Genomic DNA, 16122 nt, shown 5'->3' on the forward strand with positions numbered 1-16122 from the left:
TATAGCTTCATGGCCGAATGCAGTTTGCCAATAATGTCTGTTTATTTTGCAACATAAACTTTAACAAGTATGAAAAACTAAGTCACATACTGTTGAGGGCGCCCTTCCTTTTTATGGCACTCGCTTACTACTGTGGCCGTCATGAGTTGTGGACTTCTTGAGAATCGCAAATGGGCGGATTTCGCATCTGGGTTTTATTTTCGGCTTTACAAAAATGGCGGCGCGCTAGGTAGGATCAGAGTTCCCCCTTTGAATAAACGTTTATTTCATCAAGTAGAGACACAATTTTAAATGAAAGGGTTCCTTCCAAGCTAGAGAGGCTTCCAGGATTGTCAAACATGAAGTAAGTCTATTTTGAACTTTTGAATTTGAGAACAGTTCATTGTTTGGTTTGGAATTTAATTTTATTTTTATAAAAAATTAGGCCTATTTAATAATAATATGATTATGATCATTTTCATGGAATCATGGTCTTACTTTATTTTTGAGGTGATATATTTTTTATGACTAAAACAATTTATGACTATGAGAGATTGAGATTGATTGATAATTGAATGAGATTGAAAACACGATAAATTAATAATTGTTTACAAATTATTTTATTTAGCTCTTTTTATTAAAGTTTAAACTTCATTATTCATGGAATCATGATCACCATCCCCCACCCCTCCTGAATTCCAACCACTCAAAATTTCTTTTAAAAAATAATTCAGCGCCCGTCGCCCCAGTTAATGGGTCTACTACTACTACTACTACTACTTGGCCAATAAGCTAAACTGGATTCCTTCCTCCAAAAATCCAATCAAAGTCCAACCATGGAAGGGTATGAAAGTTTCATGGAAGGTTGGCTGGTGGTTGGCTGGCGGTATACTGTACTTCCTCTAGAAATAGAACTACATCATACATGTATGAATATGATGTTTGCTATCATAATCATGGAGGTAGCAGAACCAACCTCATGTCATGATAGACAGGGGTGAGTAGTTGGCTGGTAAATCTGTTTTCTAAGTCAGCAATGTGAATTGACAATGACACGGGTATGAGTCACACCGGGTAATTTAATAATCTCAAATTGTTTCTGAATAATGCCATTTTGATATTTCTACCTCCAGCCCGCTTACTAATGTGAAGAACATCAATAAACTAAATGAAATTGAAGCAGAGTTGGGCCTAACAGGCGGCAAGACATCGTGGCATCAACAATATAAAGACAGTGCCTACATATTCATCGGCGGTCTGCCCTTTGACCTCACTGAGGGTGACATCATCTGTGTTTTCTCCCAGTAAGTGACCCCCCCCCCCCCCACTCCCCCATGTCTATCTTACCAAACCCCCAGTGGCATACTGAGTAAGCCTGTGCAACTAGTGTCGGAGTCATTGCTATTAATTTAATAATGATACTAAGAAATTCTTACTGTTAAAGCGCATTTCACGATAATCGTATCAATGCACTTTTCATTAGAGCCCTGGTCATTGGGCCAACTAATTGGTTATTCGTGCCGCCCTGACTACAACAAAAATAGTCACGATGGTTGTTGGATTAATTTTCTTCTTGCAAACTTACACAAAGCCTTCAAAAGTGCCCTTTAAAAAAGAGATTATTCTACCCATAACTCTGGTCTTGCATTTTTTATGTTAAAAACTTTAAAGTTCAGGAGTAGCAATTTATTCACTGTAAAAAACGTAATTAAAAATACAACTTTGGTGCTACTAAAAAGGAACAAGGTAAGTTTCTATTTATTTTGTTATAATTTATTCTCTGACGATCTTCTTTCCTCAGGTATGGTGAAATCATGAATATTAATCTTGTGAGGGACAAGAAATCCGGGAAGTCCAAAGGTTACTGTTTCTTGGCCTACGAAGATCAAAGGAGTACAATACTGGCTGTAGACAACCTCAATGGCATCAAGGTAGGCATTAGCCTTTTGTCAAGGCCTTTGTGGCTCGGACAGCTTCAAAGAGCCGCACACACTGGGAGACCACACGCGAGTGGCTTCACTTGTTTGCGGTTTCTTATGTGTTGCTTGAAATCTCAACTTTTGCTACCCAAATGGTAGCAAAAGTCCAAACCATTCAGAAGCGATGGGGGTCAGCGGGTCAGCATACAGTAATGCATGTTTCATACTCTATGAATAATTCATCAACAAAACTGCAAAACAAGTTGGAAAAGGCCCTCGTGGCTTCGCCACTCGCTTATGTGGTCTCCAGTTCCAGTTGCTTGGGACCGCGCGGCTCTACGAAGCTGTCCATTCCAAGCCACGAAGGCCTTGACAGAAGTCTAGGTAGGCATGTAACCTGACGCGAGATGTGACCTGACGCTATGCATCTAAAGACTCTAGACACTATTGGTACTTGGTAGTTACTTGAAGTGATTGTCAGCATAAAAACTTACTTGATAACCAAGCAATTGATTATGGTGAGCTGTTGATAGTACAAAACATTGTTAGAGACAGCTCCCTCTGAAGTAACATAGTTTTTGAGAAATAGCTAATTTGTCTTTTGCCTGAAGCCTTTTTCAGGTATCTGAAAGTACACAAACTTGTGCATCAAACTTATTTGTTTTTATTATTATAGTTCTCTTGCAACTTCAATGACCAAAATATTTCACATATGTTTGGATACACCAAGTGAGAATACTGGTCTTTGCCAGTTACCAAAGCTGTCCACTGCCTTTAAACACACTACATGTATAGACATCTGTGAAGAAGTTTAATCTCATTTGTCTTTTGGGGTCTATTATACTTAAAAGTATAACTTAACAGAATTAAAACATAGTTTTAAGACTCTGAGTCCACATTTGAACATTTGTTTCTGTTCAAGACAGTAAGGTACAAATGGGAAACACAAGACCAGCACCCTCCCCAGCGGGCATTTGCAGGGTTTTCCCCCAACTTTTTCAGTGACTGGCCAGCAGGACCATTCGTTAGTCCATAAGCTTTGTCAGTAGTCAAATATTTCAACTGAATTATGTATGCATTTCAAGATATACTCTGACCATGGTTGAAGCGTCAGCTCGTTAACTTTTTTTGCATTATGATTGATTTGAACAGATTCTTGGTAGAACAATCCGCGTGGATCACGTCAGTAACTACCGTAAGCCCAAGGAGGATGAAAATGACGATGAAATCACTCTGATGTTAAGAAAAGAAGGATGTGCTCCCAAGACACCATCTCCACCTGTATCTGAAGATGAGGACACCTCGATGATTCCTCATAAGAAACCGAAAAAAGGTACCGGTAATAAAACCAAATACTGTAACACTAAAATCCTGTGTCAATAATAACAACAATACAGAGCAATAAAAACCGGCATTTCTGCTTGACTTCCTGACAGTTTTCTTCAAGACATCCGTTCTTAACAATACACAAATCTAGACACAAAGAAACATCTCTAGGCGCACGGGTTTTCCCAATCTTCCAGCAGGGGACTCCACCAGCAACTAGCTCCACCGCGGAGTTGTGCTGGCACCATCTACTGGCTGATTGGCACAAATGCTACGCTACCTCAGTCTTAAGGTTTTCCAAAAGTGTTTCCAAGCTAAACTGGTAAAGCCCGGTTCATACTTCCTGTGACTGCGAATTTGATACAAATTTTTACATCACAAATTCGATGAAGTGTGTTCAACTCCTTTGAAACATTTTACTGGGAAAACAGCCATGTGATGTCAAAATTTGCTTCACATTCACAATGAGAAAAACGAATGGGTGTGTACATTTCAATTAGGAATCTGCGCATCAGTCATAAGGTCAATCTCAATGCATGAATTCAAACGTTTTGGGGTGAAAAAATTATCCAAATCAAAACTTTGAAAGGAATCTTTGTTCAAAATAGTTTTTAATCTCAAAAGCTGCAGTGCTTCTTACCAGTAAGTTTGTAATTTTGTTCATAGTATTTACCAATCTATTACCATGTATTACCCTACCTTTGATAACTTTGGAAGACGCTGTTTTCGTTGTTTACAAAACACATGTTTATGTTTCCTTGCCAACAGACCGCAAGTCAAAGTCTCACGACAAGAAGAAGAAAAAGAAGAAGCACAAGAAGAACCCCTCGAAGCAAGTGGACAGTTCCGACTCGAATTCCGATCACACGGATCAGGGCCAGGGTTCACCAGTACCGATACGCGTCAAGCAAGAGGTCGATCGTGGTTATGAGGCACAACAACAGAAGAAGAGACCGATCCAGCATGACGACAGACACTTCAGAGATGAGATGCAACAGAGAGAAGATGAGGAGCGCCAAGGTAGAAGGACTGAGGGCTCACAAGGCAAACACAGACAAGATGACAGGGGTCGATTCCAAGACTCCAGCATCGCTGAGGGACGGGGAGATAGATGGAATGAGAAAAACTCTGATAAAAGAGAAACTCAAAAGTATCACGGAGGAAGAGTTCGTGATCAAGGAAGCGATAGAGAGATTGACAGAGAGAGAAGTCGAAATCGGGAAAGCCGTCAGGAGGATGAAACGGATAGAGCAAGGGGTCGACAAAATTCAGACCGGGGTTCCGGTAAACCGTGGGAGGCCAAGCTGGAGATGAGAGGAGAAACTGAAAGAGATAGATACAGAGGTAGCGATGAGACGTACGGAGAACGGCAGAGGGACAAGCGCCAAGACCGGGACAGATCTGATGAAAGACAAGAAAGATACTCTCATCGGGAACCTGAGAGGAAGTCTTACAAAAGCAGTGGAGCAAGAAGAGACGATTCAAGGCGATAAATGAAATAAACTTTTTATTTTACAATTAAATTCTTGCGTTTTGTTGAAAAGACATGGATAGGAATAACTCAGATGTGGGCTGGGAGCATCTTCTTTGATGGAACAGGGTAATTTTTCACTTTGCCAAGGGCACTTCCAATGGTAATTTGTTTATGTCAGCACTAACTTCCACCGCTGGTTTATATAAGTCATTGTAGTTCTCACTTGTCTAATAAACTTGAAGAATGTCATAACATAGATTTATGTTTTTGTCAATAAAATGTGTATTGGTTCCTATATCTCGGTGCCATGTGGGTTGTTTTTTCGTTTTCTTTACATCTCTGTACAGCACTACTAGTGGTTTAGGGTGTACTTTGGTTTTAAAAGTACTAGGTCGTAGTTGATCGGGGAGTAGGCCAACCCTGCCAATATTCAAGATGTGAACAGGAAACTTTCTAGGGGCTGAACAACATTAATTTGGAATTGATTCGTTCTTCAACAAAAGTTCATTCTTGTCAATACTGTGAGAATTATAAAGTGTGAGAGTTGTATTTTGGAGTTTTTTTTGTGGGGGGTGAAAAGCGAATGATAAGTGAGGAAGAAAGACACAATCATCACTGAATGATGAATCGTACAAAGAAATTAGTCACTGTGGTATAACAACCACTTAAAAATATTTGGTTGTTTCCCCATCCCAAACATTTTGATTGGCTTCTTTTTAATTGATAAAGAACATATTTTGGAGGTATGCCAGACACGGCTGGAGATAATACAAATCAATAATTTTGTTCCGTCTTACCATTAATTGGGCAGAAATCAGATATGTCATTAATAATGTCTAATAGTTTTGGCCCCTAGAAACAAGACTTATAATTTGGATGGCCTCTTACTGACTGATGTCGCAATAGTTGTCCATGCGCGGTACCCTGACTGCTGCCAACAAGATTTGTAATGTATACGTGTAACATGTAAAGGCGCCATACTATTCCTTTTTCTCCATTGAGCTGTTCGGCGTTGGGCCTAAAATATTTGACTGCCAAAAGCAATCCGAAGAATCCTCCAAAATGATCATTTTCAAGGATAAGAATTCCGGTAAATATGTTTCTTTGATATGTAATTATTTTATCTTACTGTTTGTTAAGAAAAAAAATTAAGTATTTTTTGTCTAAAAACGGCATTTAAAAATTAAATATACTGACTGTCATTTTGTGAACTGCACAATGACATCATTATTGTACACAACTTTGTGTTTTTTTATATCCACGGATGATAGTAATGTGTCAGCTTTCGGAAATCCTTTAGGAGTAAATTAAAGAAAGACTTCCGTATCCTGCCCTGCCACAACTTGTTCACTTACTTTTACAAAATATATCTCATTTTTTGAGTCGGTTACTTTTTAGTTGGATAAGATTACGAATAAAGAAATTGAAAAAGGATGCGGACATTTTTTCCGAAATCTTTCAGAGATTCAATGAGCTGCTGTTCCTTGCTCTATGGTGTGAGAGATGAGTCTTAAACTTTGATTTTTTATATTAATATGTAAAAGCAAAAACAGTTTCCCTCATTTTAAAACCTTGTTTTGATTAAATTACACTTTAACGAAGTAAGGTAAGGCTAAGCAGCTAAGGGAAACATCATGTCCGTTATTGTAATTATATAAAATATTCCATCCATATTTCACACTCGCCACATCGTCCAGTCACGATGTCCGTCATTCAGCATGCTTACAAATACAAGTTACAACAGCAGCGCTGCTGCACAACCTTGTAACACCCCCCCCCCCCCCTTTCGGATTTAACCATTTCATGAATCATAAAATGGTTTATCCAACTCGGCCGCGGCTCATCTGTTCCTCATCAACTGTCCTGGTACCCGTGGGTACAGCGTTGGTGACCAACAAAATATAAAGCAAGAATTCCAAAAACTTACGATAAAAACTACAGAAAAATAACAGTAAGTATCGAGAAGAAAATTTAATATTTGTTATTGTAACTCAACAAAAAAAAAGCAATCCTATGTCTTAATTAAAGGCAGTGGACACTTTTGGTAATTACTGAAAATAATTATTGTCATGAAACCTTTCTTGATTGCGAGTAATGGGGAGAGGTTGATAGTATTATAAAACATTGTGAGAAACAGCTCCCTCTGAAGTGACATAGTTTACGAGAAGGAAGTAATTTACCACGAATTTGATTTCGAGACCTCAAGTTTAGAATTTGAGGTCTCACAATCAACCATCTAAACGCACACAACTTCGTGTGACAAGGGTGTTTTTTTTCTTTCATTATACTCTCGCAACTTAGATGACTGATTGAGCTTAAATTTTCACAGGTTTGTTATTTTATGCATATGTTGAGATACACCAACTGTGAAGTCTAGTCTTTGACAATTACCAATAGTGTCCACTGCCTTTAAAGTATATTAAGTGGAGAAAGTTTTGGTTGCGTGGTACAAATGCAACTGGAGTTATTGATCATTGATGGCAAACGACTGTAAAATTTTCATCTATCAACAACGATTTTTGAAAACGTACAACTTTATAAGGGGGCCAAAAATGTTGGCCCCCCCTAAATAGTTTCTAGAAGTAGCATAGCAGCAGCTGTGTGGCCAACACTCTGAATCCTTGGCCACGCCCGTCTGGATTGTCTTTTGCACATAATTGTTCCTCAGGCTCTGTCCTTTCCCATGGCTCAATTTTATGGCTCTGCTTCATCACCATTCTCGGCCAAAAGATTGCCTATTACAGTAACAAGCACAGGTTACGCACTATCAAAAGTTTCCTGCTAACCCAGTGAAACACACTTGATGCATAAGGTGAAATTTTCTGCTTCCAGGAGCACCGATTCTTTGCTTATGTTACGTTCAGCAGAGCCATGAAATCAGGCCCTTGACTTGCATTGTTAGTATTACATAATAGTATTAGGCTGAAAATGGTGATGGTAAGCACAGTAAGTGCCCACTTTTTTTTTTTTTTTTTTTTTTTCTCAAAAAGCCTTTATGCTCACAATTTTGCTAAGACCAAGTGTTTGTTTTGTTTACCAAACAGGTGCGGAGATGTTTACTGATGCAACCAAGTACACATTGGTGGATGATGTTGTGTACGAAGTTGAAGGAAAGGTGAGGGTCATTTTTATTTCAGCCAGATTTTTACCGTTTTGTGCCCATAGCAGAGAAAGAGCCACAATCTTTTGGTTTGAAAATACTCACGACTAGTGACAAATTCTTGACGAATTTAAGCTCAATTAGTCGGATTTCCAATGCTGAATTTTTGAAAGGGCAAGGGCACCAAGGCATTTTTCCTTTGTAAAGGTCACCCTGTGACTGACTAAACTGTAAATTTCTACTGGTACTGGAGCATTTCAAGGGCACCAAGGGCACATACAGGCAATCGCCTTCGTTGCCTTAGTGAAGTAAATAAGCCTGGATATGTATGCTTTATATGTACACCATTATTATTGTTTTTAAAAGAAAGTGTATTTGTTATCAATGAATTGTTTTACAGATCATAACTGTGAAGGATGACATGAGCAACGTTAACATCGGAGCAAATGAGTCTCAAGAAGAGGCCTCAGAGGGTCTTGAAGAAGGCATGAAAAGAGGTGTGAATGTTGTTATTTACAGTCGGCTTGAAGAGCTTACAGACTTCGCCAAGTACACCGTTGAACAGTACATGAAATACATGAAGTCCTACATGAAGACGTGAGTTAGATTTTGTCAAGCGAGGGCACCCAATTTCATGGTTATAATAATATACAGTCGACTCCCGTTATTACGAGCTCGCATGTTACGAGGTTCCGGTTGATACAAGGTTTTTTGCCGGTACCGTTCGCCCATGCATGTTTCAATGCATTAAAATACTGATTATACGAGCACGGTAGTAGCGAGAACACGGTTATAACGAGGTAATTTGGGAGACCCATTACGAGCAAAACATTGTTTAAAACCCTTCTATAACAAGAACAATTCAAAAACCAACTAAGGAAATACCTGTACAGCCGGTAAAGTCGATATTTGTGGCTTAAGACACACAATAGAGGTGTTAAGTGGACGCTAGCAACTCTAAATCCGAAATCGGGAGTCACGAGTCAGCAAGCAAGGTTGTTAATTCCAAACTCCGGACAATGGTGAGATTAGGAAGCTTGCATGGTTCAAACATGAGAAATCTTAAGAAAAGATACTGATCCACTGAGTTTATAAGCGCATTATAAATTTCCAGAAGAAAAAAACCACCCGCAATTCACAAGCAAAACTAGTTGCATGAGCAATATTATTGAATGCAAAAGCAAGATTTTACCTGGTATCCCACATTGGCAATGAACCATCTAACATGACACAGGTGTTTACCAATGAAAATCAAGATTCTATTTTTTGTTGCTGCAACGAGTGTATTGCACGTGCACACACATGCATTAGGAATATAACACAGAACAGCACAATCTTCCCTGGTATCTCGCGTTAGCACTGAACTACGGCCAAAGTTTTTCACAGCATGTGCAATATGATTGCAGCAGCAAGATTTTCGCTGGTATCTTGCAGCAGCAATGAACCATCCAGCATTAAATAGGTGGTTACCTATGAAACCAAGACTCTATTTATTGCATTGGCAATAAACTGCCGGCGACCAAAGTTTTGTAGGGGAAACTTCCCAAACAAGAACGCAAGTTAAAATCTCACCATTTTTTTTCAATCTTGTAAAAAGTAAATTGATTTTAAAATTGAATTTAAAACTAAACTAACAGTTTTATTAGCCTAATTTTGTGCTTGCTTTTGCAGTACATCACACACTACTCTATGCACACACACACAGTAGTCCATTGCAGCTCCGCCATGCATCTGTGTACACGTGCGGCCACTATGTCATGCACTTTGTGCATAGTTCAATGAATATTACTGCGATCGGATGTAACAAGGTTCGGATAATACGAGGAAAACGGGCCAGTCCGGCGGACCTCGTATTAACGGGAGTCGACTGTATTGGTACATGTATGTAGTGCTTTCACACAGTCCGAAGGGGTCTCAAAGCGCTTCCAACATTATTACTCCTGGACACTGGGCCTTAAAGGCACTGTACACGTTAGGTTATTGTCAAAGATCAGTCTTCTCACTTGGTGCATCTCAACACTCTTTCAGATGACTAATAAAAGGTTCAGGCCTGAAATCTTTGAATACGTTTACTTCAAGGGAGCCATTTCTTGCAATCTTTTATCCTTGCAAGATAGTTGCAAGATAATAATGAAAGAAAAAACAGCCTTGTCACACAAAGTTGTGGGCTTTCAGATGCTTGATTTTGAGACCTCCAAATCTAATTCTGCAGTGTGACTTGGCTTTTGCGGACATTGAGGATTCTGTGATTCATAGTGGGCTATTTAAATGCTGTTCATTATTATGAAATTGGGTTTTAGTTGGCGGTAAAAGAAAAAGCAGTATGTTTCTCTTTTCCCCTGTGGCCTTTGCTCCCTGCTGTGCAGCAAACAACAAAACAAATAAAAAGCTACATGTACTAGAACTGTGTGTATCAACTTACCATTGATAATGGAGAATAATTCAAATTCGTTCACCAACCTTGTTTCGACGATATGTTTTGCTCAGAAGGTTGGGCAAAAATTGTGAGACCTGGGCTGTCCTGCTTTTGCCTTTGAGGATTCGGGTAATTTTTTAAAATGTCCACAAATTTATATTAAACTTACACAAATGGAAGATATTGATAGCTTTCCTTCAAATACTACTAGGTGCAGTAGGTTTTGAGATTTCAGTAAAACAAATCTTAAAATAATTTTTGTCTCATGAGACGAAAGCTAGTTTAGCATGTAAAAACTCATTAACCAGTATTATAAATACCATAACTGGTTAATAAATACCATAACTGGTTAATGAGTTTTTACATGCTAAAACTGAAGAAAATTATTTTTGTGACAGTTTTTTACTTATTTCTTAAAAACTACAGCACCTCAGTAAGGTTTAATGGAAGCTCTCTGCTATCATTATCTTCAAACTGTGCAAGTATAACAATAATGTGCGGGCATTGTGTTTTGTAGAATAAAGAACAGCATTCTCCTAAAGTCATCCACATTTCTTGTAATCGATTATACTGTAGGCTGGCGCTTCCAGAGGACGCCGAGGAGAAAGCTGCCCTCCAGAAGAAGATCTCCGGCTATCTCAACAAAGCATTGGGCAAGAAGTGGAAAAATTTAGAGAAGTTTGATCAATTTTACGGCGAGGGTGCTGGAATCGAACCCGAGAAACTCCCCATGGTTGTTCTGTTGAACTACAGAGAAGAGGATGACACGCCGTATTTAGTTTACTTCAAGCATGGTCTTATCGAGGAGAAAGTATGAATAGGTAAGTGTGCAGGCCTTGCTCTTAAAGGGACTCCTTGCCTTGGTGTCATGCCCTGAGTCGTCCCCCGGCCTCTGCGGCCATGACCTTCGGTGGTTGTTGTACACAAACAGAATCTCAAGTTGAATCAACAAAACTTGAACACAATCAAAAGAAATTCCAAGTCATGATTGTGGTGCTTTGGTCATAACTAAATAGAACCTTGTTACTCCTGTACAACTTCAAACTGAGGAAACAAAAGTAGTTCTTAAAAACTCATATGACTCTGTGACATGTGGATCTGGCAGTTTTTATCTATGAAGAGTGGTTGAAACTGTTGTTATAAAAAGGATCTGGTTAGAAAGATGATTGAAAAGTAGAATAATGATCCACACAAGTTTGCCTCTACATTGCGTGGTTTTCTAGTTTACTTTGCAAACTAACACGGTTCGCCATTTTGTGGAGTCAAAAGTTTGACACGATACTACAAATGCTTTACTATTGAAAGCTGTTGTCCTTTTAACCAAGTAAGTTTTTGTTGCCATAAATTTTTAAAGTGGTTACCAAAGGTAAACCTTTCCTTTAATTGTGTATAAATTATTGTCTTTTTCAAACAGGACGCTGTAGGATAGACTGGGAATTTATCAACGTTTTAGAGGGACATCACTGGACTGGGGAACATCGGCAAGTGTGCCAGAATTGTAAAAAGAATTTATTTAGTCCACTTTGTCAAAATGAATCATCATCTCGGAAACACTTCTGCTGGAGTCGGCTAGTCAAAACAATCAAAAGGCATGTTCTTTTGGAAAGACTTAAGCCCGGTTCATACCTCCCGTGTATGCGATACGAATTTTGGCGTCACAAATTCGCTACAAATAATTCCCTTGAAATGTGCTCAACTCCTGTAAGACATTCACAAGCCCTTTGACGTCAACATTCAAAATCGCATTCGCAGGAAGTATGAACCGGGCTTAAGGCAGTGCTAGGTGGCATTGGACTTTCAATAGGTAGATGCGAAGATTCTTTGAAGTGTGGGTTGTGCTCGGAAACTGAAAGCTTGTTGTGTTTGCTGCCACCTAGTGTCCAAACATCCTCCATCTTTTCTTCACCGGCACAGATTTCCTGGAGAACAGATCTGTTAAACCTCATGCAATACGAACAAAAGTGTTTAACAGCACTGGACATGTTTGGTAATTGTCAAAGACCAACTTGGTGTTTCCTTATACATGTGCATAGCTTAACATATCTGTGGAAATTTGGGCTCGATTGGTCATTTTGGGCCATGATCATTATTTCAGACAGAAACTTTGCACTGTAGAATTTCTACACTAAACAGTTTACTAATAAACTTTGTTGTCATCATTTTGTGTAGTCTCCTTTGTTGCAATTACAATTTTATACATTTTGGCTCACTGTATGAAACAGTTGACTTATGAAAAAAAGTAGTGTTTTAAACAAAAATTATTTGTTTATTCTGCTGTGTACAGTAAATTAAATTTAACAACCTGTGAATGTACTACTGTTATAAGTATTGCATTTTTTTGCTGAGCATCTATCTGATGTATGCTTATCAATTTACTCTTACATGTGGATTTTATCATAACAAGTCAGCACTAGGAACAAAAGATGACGAATCATGACGTCGGTCTGAAACGGAATAAGAAACTCGGATATTTCTTTAAATTTTACACTTGGAATCCAAGTTTGATTTTAGAAAGGAACAGGACTCGTTTGTGTTGTCATTATGTTGGCATTATTTCATAACTGGCATTGTTTACTAGCTTTGAAGACTGTAGGGGTTTAACAAAAACAATCACACATATTTATTCTATAATTGTAGAAGTCAAGGGGAGAATTAAAGAACATTTATTAATTAAAATTGTGTACCGATTCTTTGTTCCTGGTAGTCGGTATTAGGTTTGCGGTGACACCATGGCATATATCTTAAAGGCAGTGGACACTATTGGTAATTACTCAAAATAATTGTTGGCATAAAACCTTTCTTGGTAATGGGGAGAGGTTGATGGTATAAAACATTGTGAGAAACGGCTCAATTAAATTGGGAATTTAGTAAACATGTTTTAGTTGGTATTTAAATGAATTAATAGCTCTCTGTGGTTGCTCGTTACCAAGTAAGTTGTTGTACTAACAATTATTTTGAGTATAATACTTGTTTCCAGTGCCTTTAATATTTTTCATTATAAAGTCCTTGCTTAATGAACACAAAATACGGCGAGCCGGAGTCCCTGTGACCCATAAGGATACACATGCCTTCGTTATCAAACTCATCGTCTTCACCCCAGTACATGAGAAACTTATCCAGGTTCTTCCAGCCTTTGCCCAGTAGTCCATCAAAATATCTTTTAAGCTTGAGTTGAAACAAAAGCTTCTCATCAGGATCGTCGAAACGGCCGCTGAGACTGAAGAAGAACAAAAGACAAGACATTAATTATATAACATGAATAAATACCCCCAGACAGTTTCGCTATTCCTAATGGAGGAGACCACATCACGTGGGGTGTTTAAACAGTTGATAATGATCAGCTGGAGCTGTTTATAATCGGTGTTTTCGGATATAATAATGTTAGATGCATACTACGCGCACGAATGCATATCCGAAAACTGCCCCAGTCACAAAAAATAGCAACACACGTGCTGAACTCCAGGACGTTGTAAAACGGATAAGTCTAACGGAGTTTCATACTTCATGACGCCTTTTAACTGAAAAAGGCATATGAATGGGAATAAAAGAATAGTGACTCGTTCTTAAACTGCCGTTTAAAACCATGCACGGCCACGACGAAGTAACGCAGTTTTTGAGAAAGAAGTTACTTCTCACTAAAGATGAATTGAATAAAGGCATCAAATCAAGGCATCCAATGGCTTTAAATGGAAGAATGGGGATTAATCTGAATGCTTGGTTACTTACTTCTTCAGGTATGCCTTTATCTGTACCTTCTTGTCATCTACAGGACCCTCCACAAGATTCGAAGTCTCGACAAGGTCAGGCACTACGTCTAAGTCCTCATCAACTTCCGCATCTGCCTTCAACAAAGGCACGGATTCCATTCCATTGTCTATGGGCTTCAGAGACATCAAACATAATCACAAAAAGGAAAGGAATTGTTTAGCGTCCTGACTTCTTTAAATAAAGGAAGGAGGACCGTTCCCACCCGACCCCCTCCCCACTTAAAAAAAAAACTATTAATAATAATAAAATCGCCGCCTGACCTTTTTTTAAGGCAACTTGCTGGGATACTTTTTTAGATTTTTTTTCTTTTGCGTCAGATCTTTGAAAATCTTTTTTTTTATACCAATAGAAGACAACAGAAGAGGAGGTATTTTAATTCAAACTGCTGGTCGCCAATATTCATCACTTTTAAAAGAAAAAGACAAACAAGATGCGGCATCAAGAAAGGATGAGGTGGAAGGGACGATCTTCTGGTTCTTATTTTAGTTGGCCTAATGAGACAATTATTATATCACTATATTGTCGTACTTATTGTAAATCGAAGCCTTGTAAAATTACCTTATACTTTGCTTCAACCTCGTACACAATGTCATCCACCAACGTGTACTTGAAGGAATCAGTAAACATCTCATTGCCTTCACGAAAAGAAAAACATCCAAATCTATTAAGTTTTGTTATCATTGAAGGCACTGGACACCTTTGGTGATAGATATGAGTATTCGCATTGGTATATATCTCAAGAAAATGCATTGAACCATGTGAAAATTTGAACTAAATTATTGGTCGTCGAAGTTGCGAGAGAATATTGAAAGACAGAAGACACTTGTCGTACAACTTGAGTAAAGCCTTCAAAACGCCCATCCATATTTAACACAAAAACTTACTGCAAAAGAGTACTGATTAATGCAATGTGAGTATAGCAAATAGAGCGAAGAAATTATTATTTCCTTTTACACATGTGTATTTGTTTCTTATTATATCATTATGTGATGAGTATCCTGCAAAGCTATTCGTGTCAATGTTTTTGGTGAAAATAGATAGTTACCAAAAATGCTATTAATTTTTGAAGACATTTTATGGACCTTAAAATGCTATTAATTTTTGAAGACATTTTATGGACCTTAAAATGGGCCCAGGTCGAATAAGCTGAATACATTTACCAGTAATAACATCCTTGAATACGAGCATTCTTTTGTAGACCTCTTCGGTATTGTAACCCGCTGCATCAGCCGAAGAGCAGACATCCCCCAAATGAAGACCGGCCGGATAACATTCCGTATGGCGCCACCACTTTTTCACTAGTTTTTACAAAAAAGGATATCTCATAGAGGTAAATTAGATACTATATTATTTCATATCGAATGAAAAAGTGGTGGCGCCATACGGAAACTTTTCCGACCGGCCTTCAGAAGATACGACACCATCAAATAACGAAGTACCAAAGAGAAATGTTTAACGGTAATGCCAGTGAACAAGGCCATGTCTTTAGATGATGAACAGGCTTTTACGAGTAGCTCAGTAGATTTAGATGTAGATCGTGAGGGAGTTTTCAATTTGCTTGTACCTTTCCTTATACCATAGATCCTTTCTCTATGCTTATACGTACCGTGCTCAGGATGGTACGTGGCAACAAGCAACTAGCCCTTTAATAATATCACCCCCCGCACTGTATGCAAGAGGATCTGTTACGGTCCAATGGAAGAGTTTTTTGAGGTGCAGCGCCTCCCTTTTGTTGTCGATGGCAAGTCCGCATGATGTCATAGTGAACTTTCAACAAAGCTGCTTCAGTCTACACTGGGAACTATTTGTATATTATCGGAATGCAATCAACCATGGAGGAAGGATCTAACTCCGTGAAATGGCGTTCAATCTCTGTCTGACGGCTATACTTTTCAGCAGCCTACGCCCACGACATAATAAAGTTACAAAATGTGCGTAATATTGTCAAGTGACTTTTTCTTCATACTGGATTAATGAAAGCCCTCTTCAAGCATTCTGGGAATTGTGGCCTGAGCAAACGAGATCTGTATTGTGCCGCTATGGGCAAGGTCGGACACCTTCGGTAATAATTTTTGCCACTAAAGACCAGTCACTCACACCCAATGTATTTCAATGTATGACCACCGTGTGTAGTCGAATC

At 38.6% G+C, this 16122-nt stretch overlaps 3 protein-coding genes across 4 annotated transcripts; 2 read left to right on the forward strand and 1 right to left on the reverse strand.

Annotated features, from left to right (window-relative positions):
* Positions 1-178: 178 nt before the first annotated feature.
* LOC117298452 (RNA-binding motif protein, X-linked 2-like) lies at positions 179-4993 on the forward strand. Its single transcript, XM_033781723.1, has 5 exons — positions 179-343; positions 1113-1283; positions 1781-1910; positions 3051-3231; positions 3993-4993. The coding sequence occupies exons 1-5, from the start codon at positions 339-341 to the stop codon at positions 4715-4717; spliced, it is 1212 nt and encodes a 403-aa protein (XP_033637614.1). The 5' UTR covers positions 179-338; the 3' UTR covers positions 4718-4993.
* A 686-nt stretch (positions 4994-5679) lies between these two features.
* On the forward strand, positions 5680-12890 carry LOC117298455 (translationally-controlled tumor protein homolog). Its single transcript, XM_033781726.1, has 5 exons — positions 5680-5788; positions 7743-7813; positions 8199-8395; positions 10791-11035; positions 11629-12890. Exons 1-4 carry the CDS (start codon positions 5761-5763, stop codon positions 11029-11031), a joined length of 537 nt encoding a protein of 178 aa, XP_033637617.1. The 5' UTR covers positions 5680-5760; the 3' UTR covers positions 11032-11035; positions 11629-12890.
* Positions 12593-15686, reverse strand: LOC117298453 (translationally-controlled tumor protein homolog). Of its 2 annotated transcripts, none has more exons than XM_033781725.1 (5): positions 15387-15686; positions 15143-15246; positions 14541-14617; positions 13941-14095; positions 12593-13431 (listed from the first exon to the last, which is right to left on the reverse strand). In XM_033781725.1, the coding sequence occupies exons 1-5, from the start codon at positions 15461-15463 to the stop codon at positions 13197-13199; spliced, it is 648 nt and encodes a 215-aa protein (XP_033637616.1). In that variant the 5' UTR covers positions 15464-15686; the 3' UTR covers positions 12593-13196. The 2 variants fall into 2 exon arrangements, with proteins under 2 accessions (XP_033637616.1, XP_033637615.1); XM_033781724.1 differs by having other exon boundaries at positions 15143-15238; positions 15379-15686.
* Between the last annotated feature and the right edge of the window lie 436 nt (positions 15687-16122).

The sequence above is a fragment of the Asterias rubens genome, chromosome 13 (assembly GCF_902459465.1).
Source record: "Asterias rubens chromosome 13, eAstRub1.3, whole genome shotgun sequence".
NCBI classification, from domain to species: Eukaryota; Metazoa; Echinodermata; class Asteroidea; order Forcipulatida; family Asteriidae; genus Asterias; species Asterias rubens.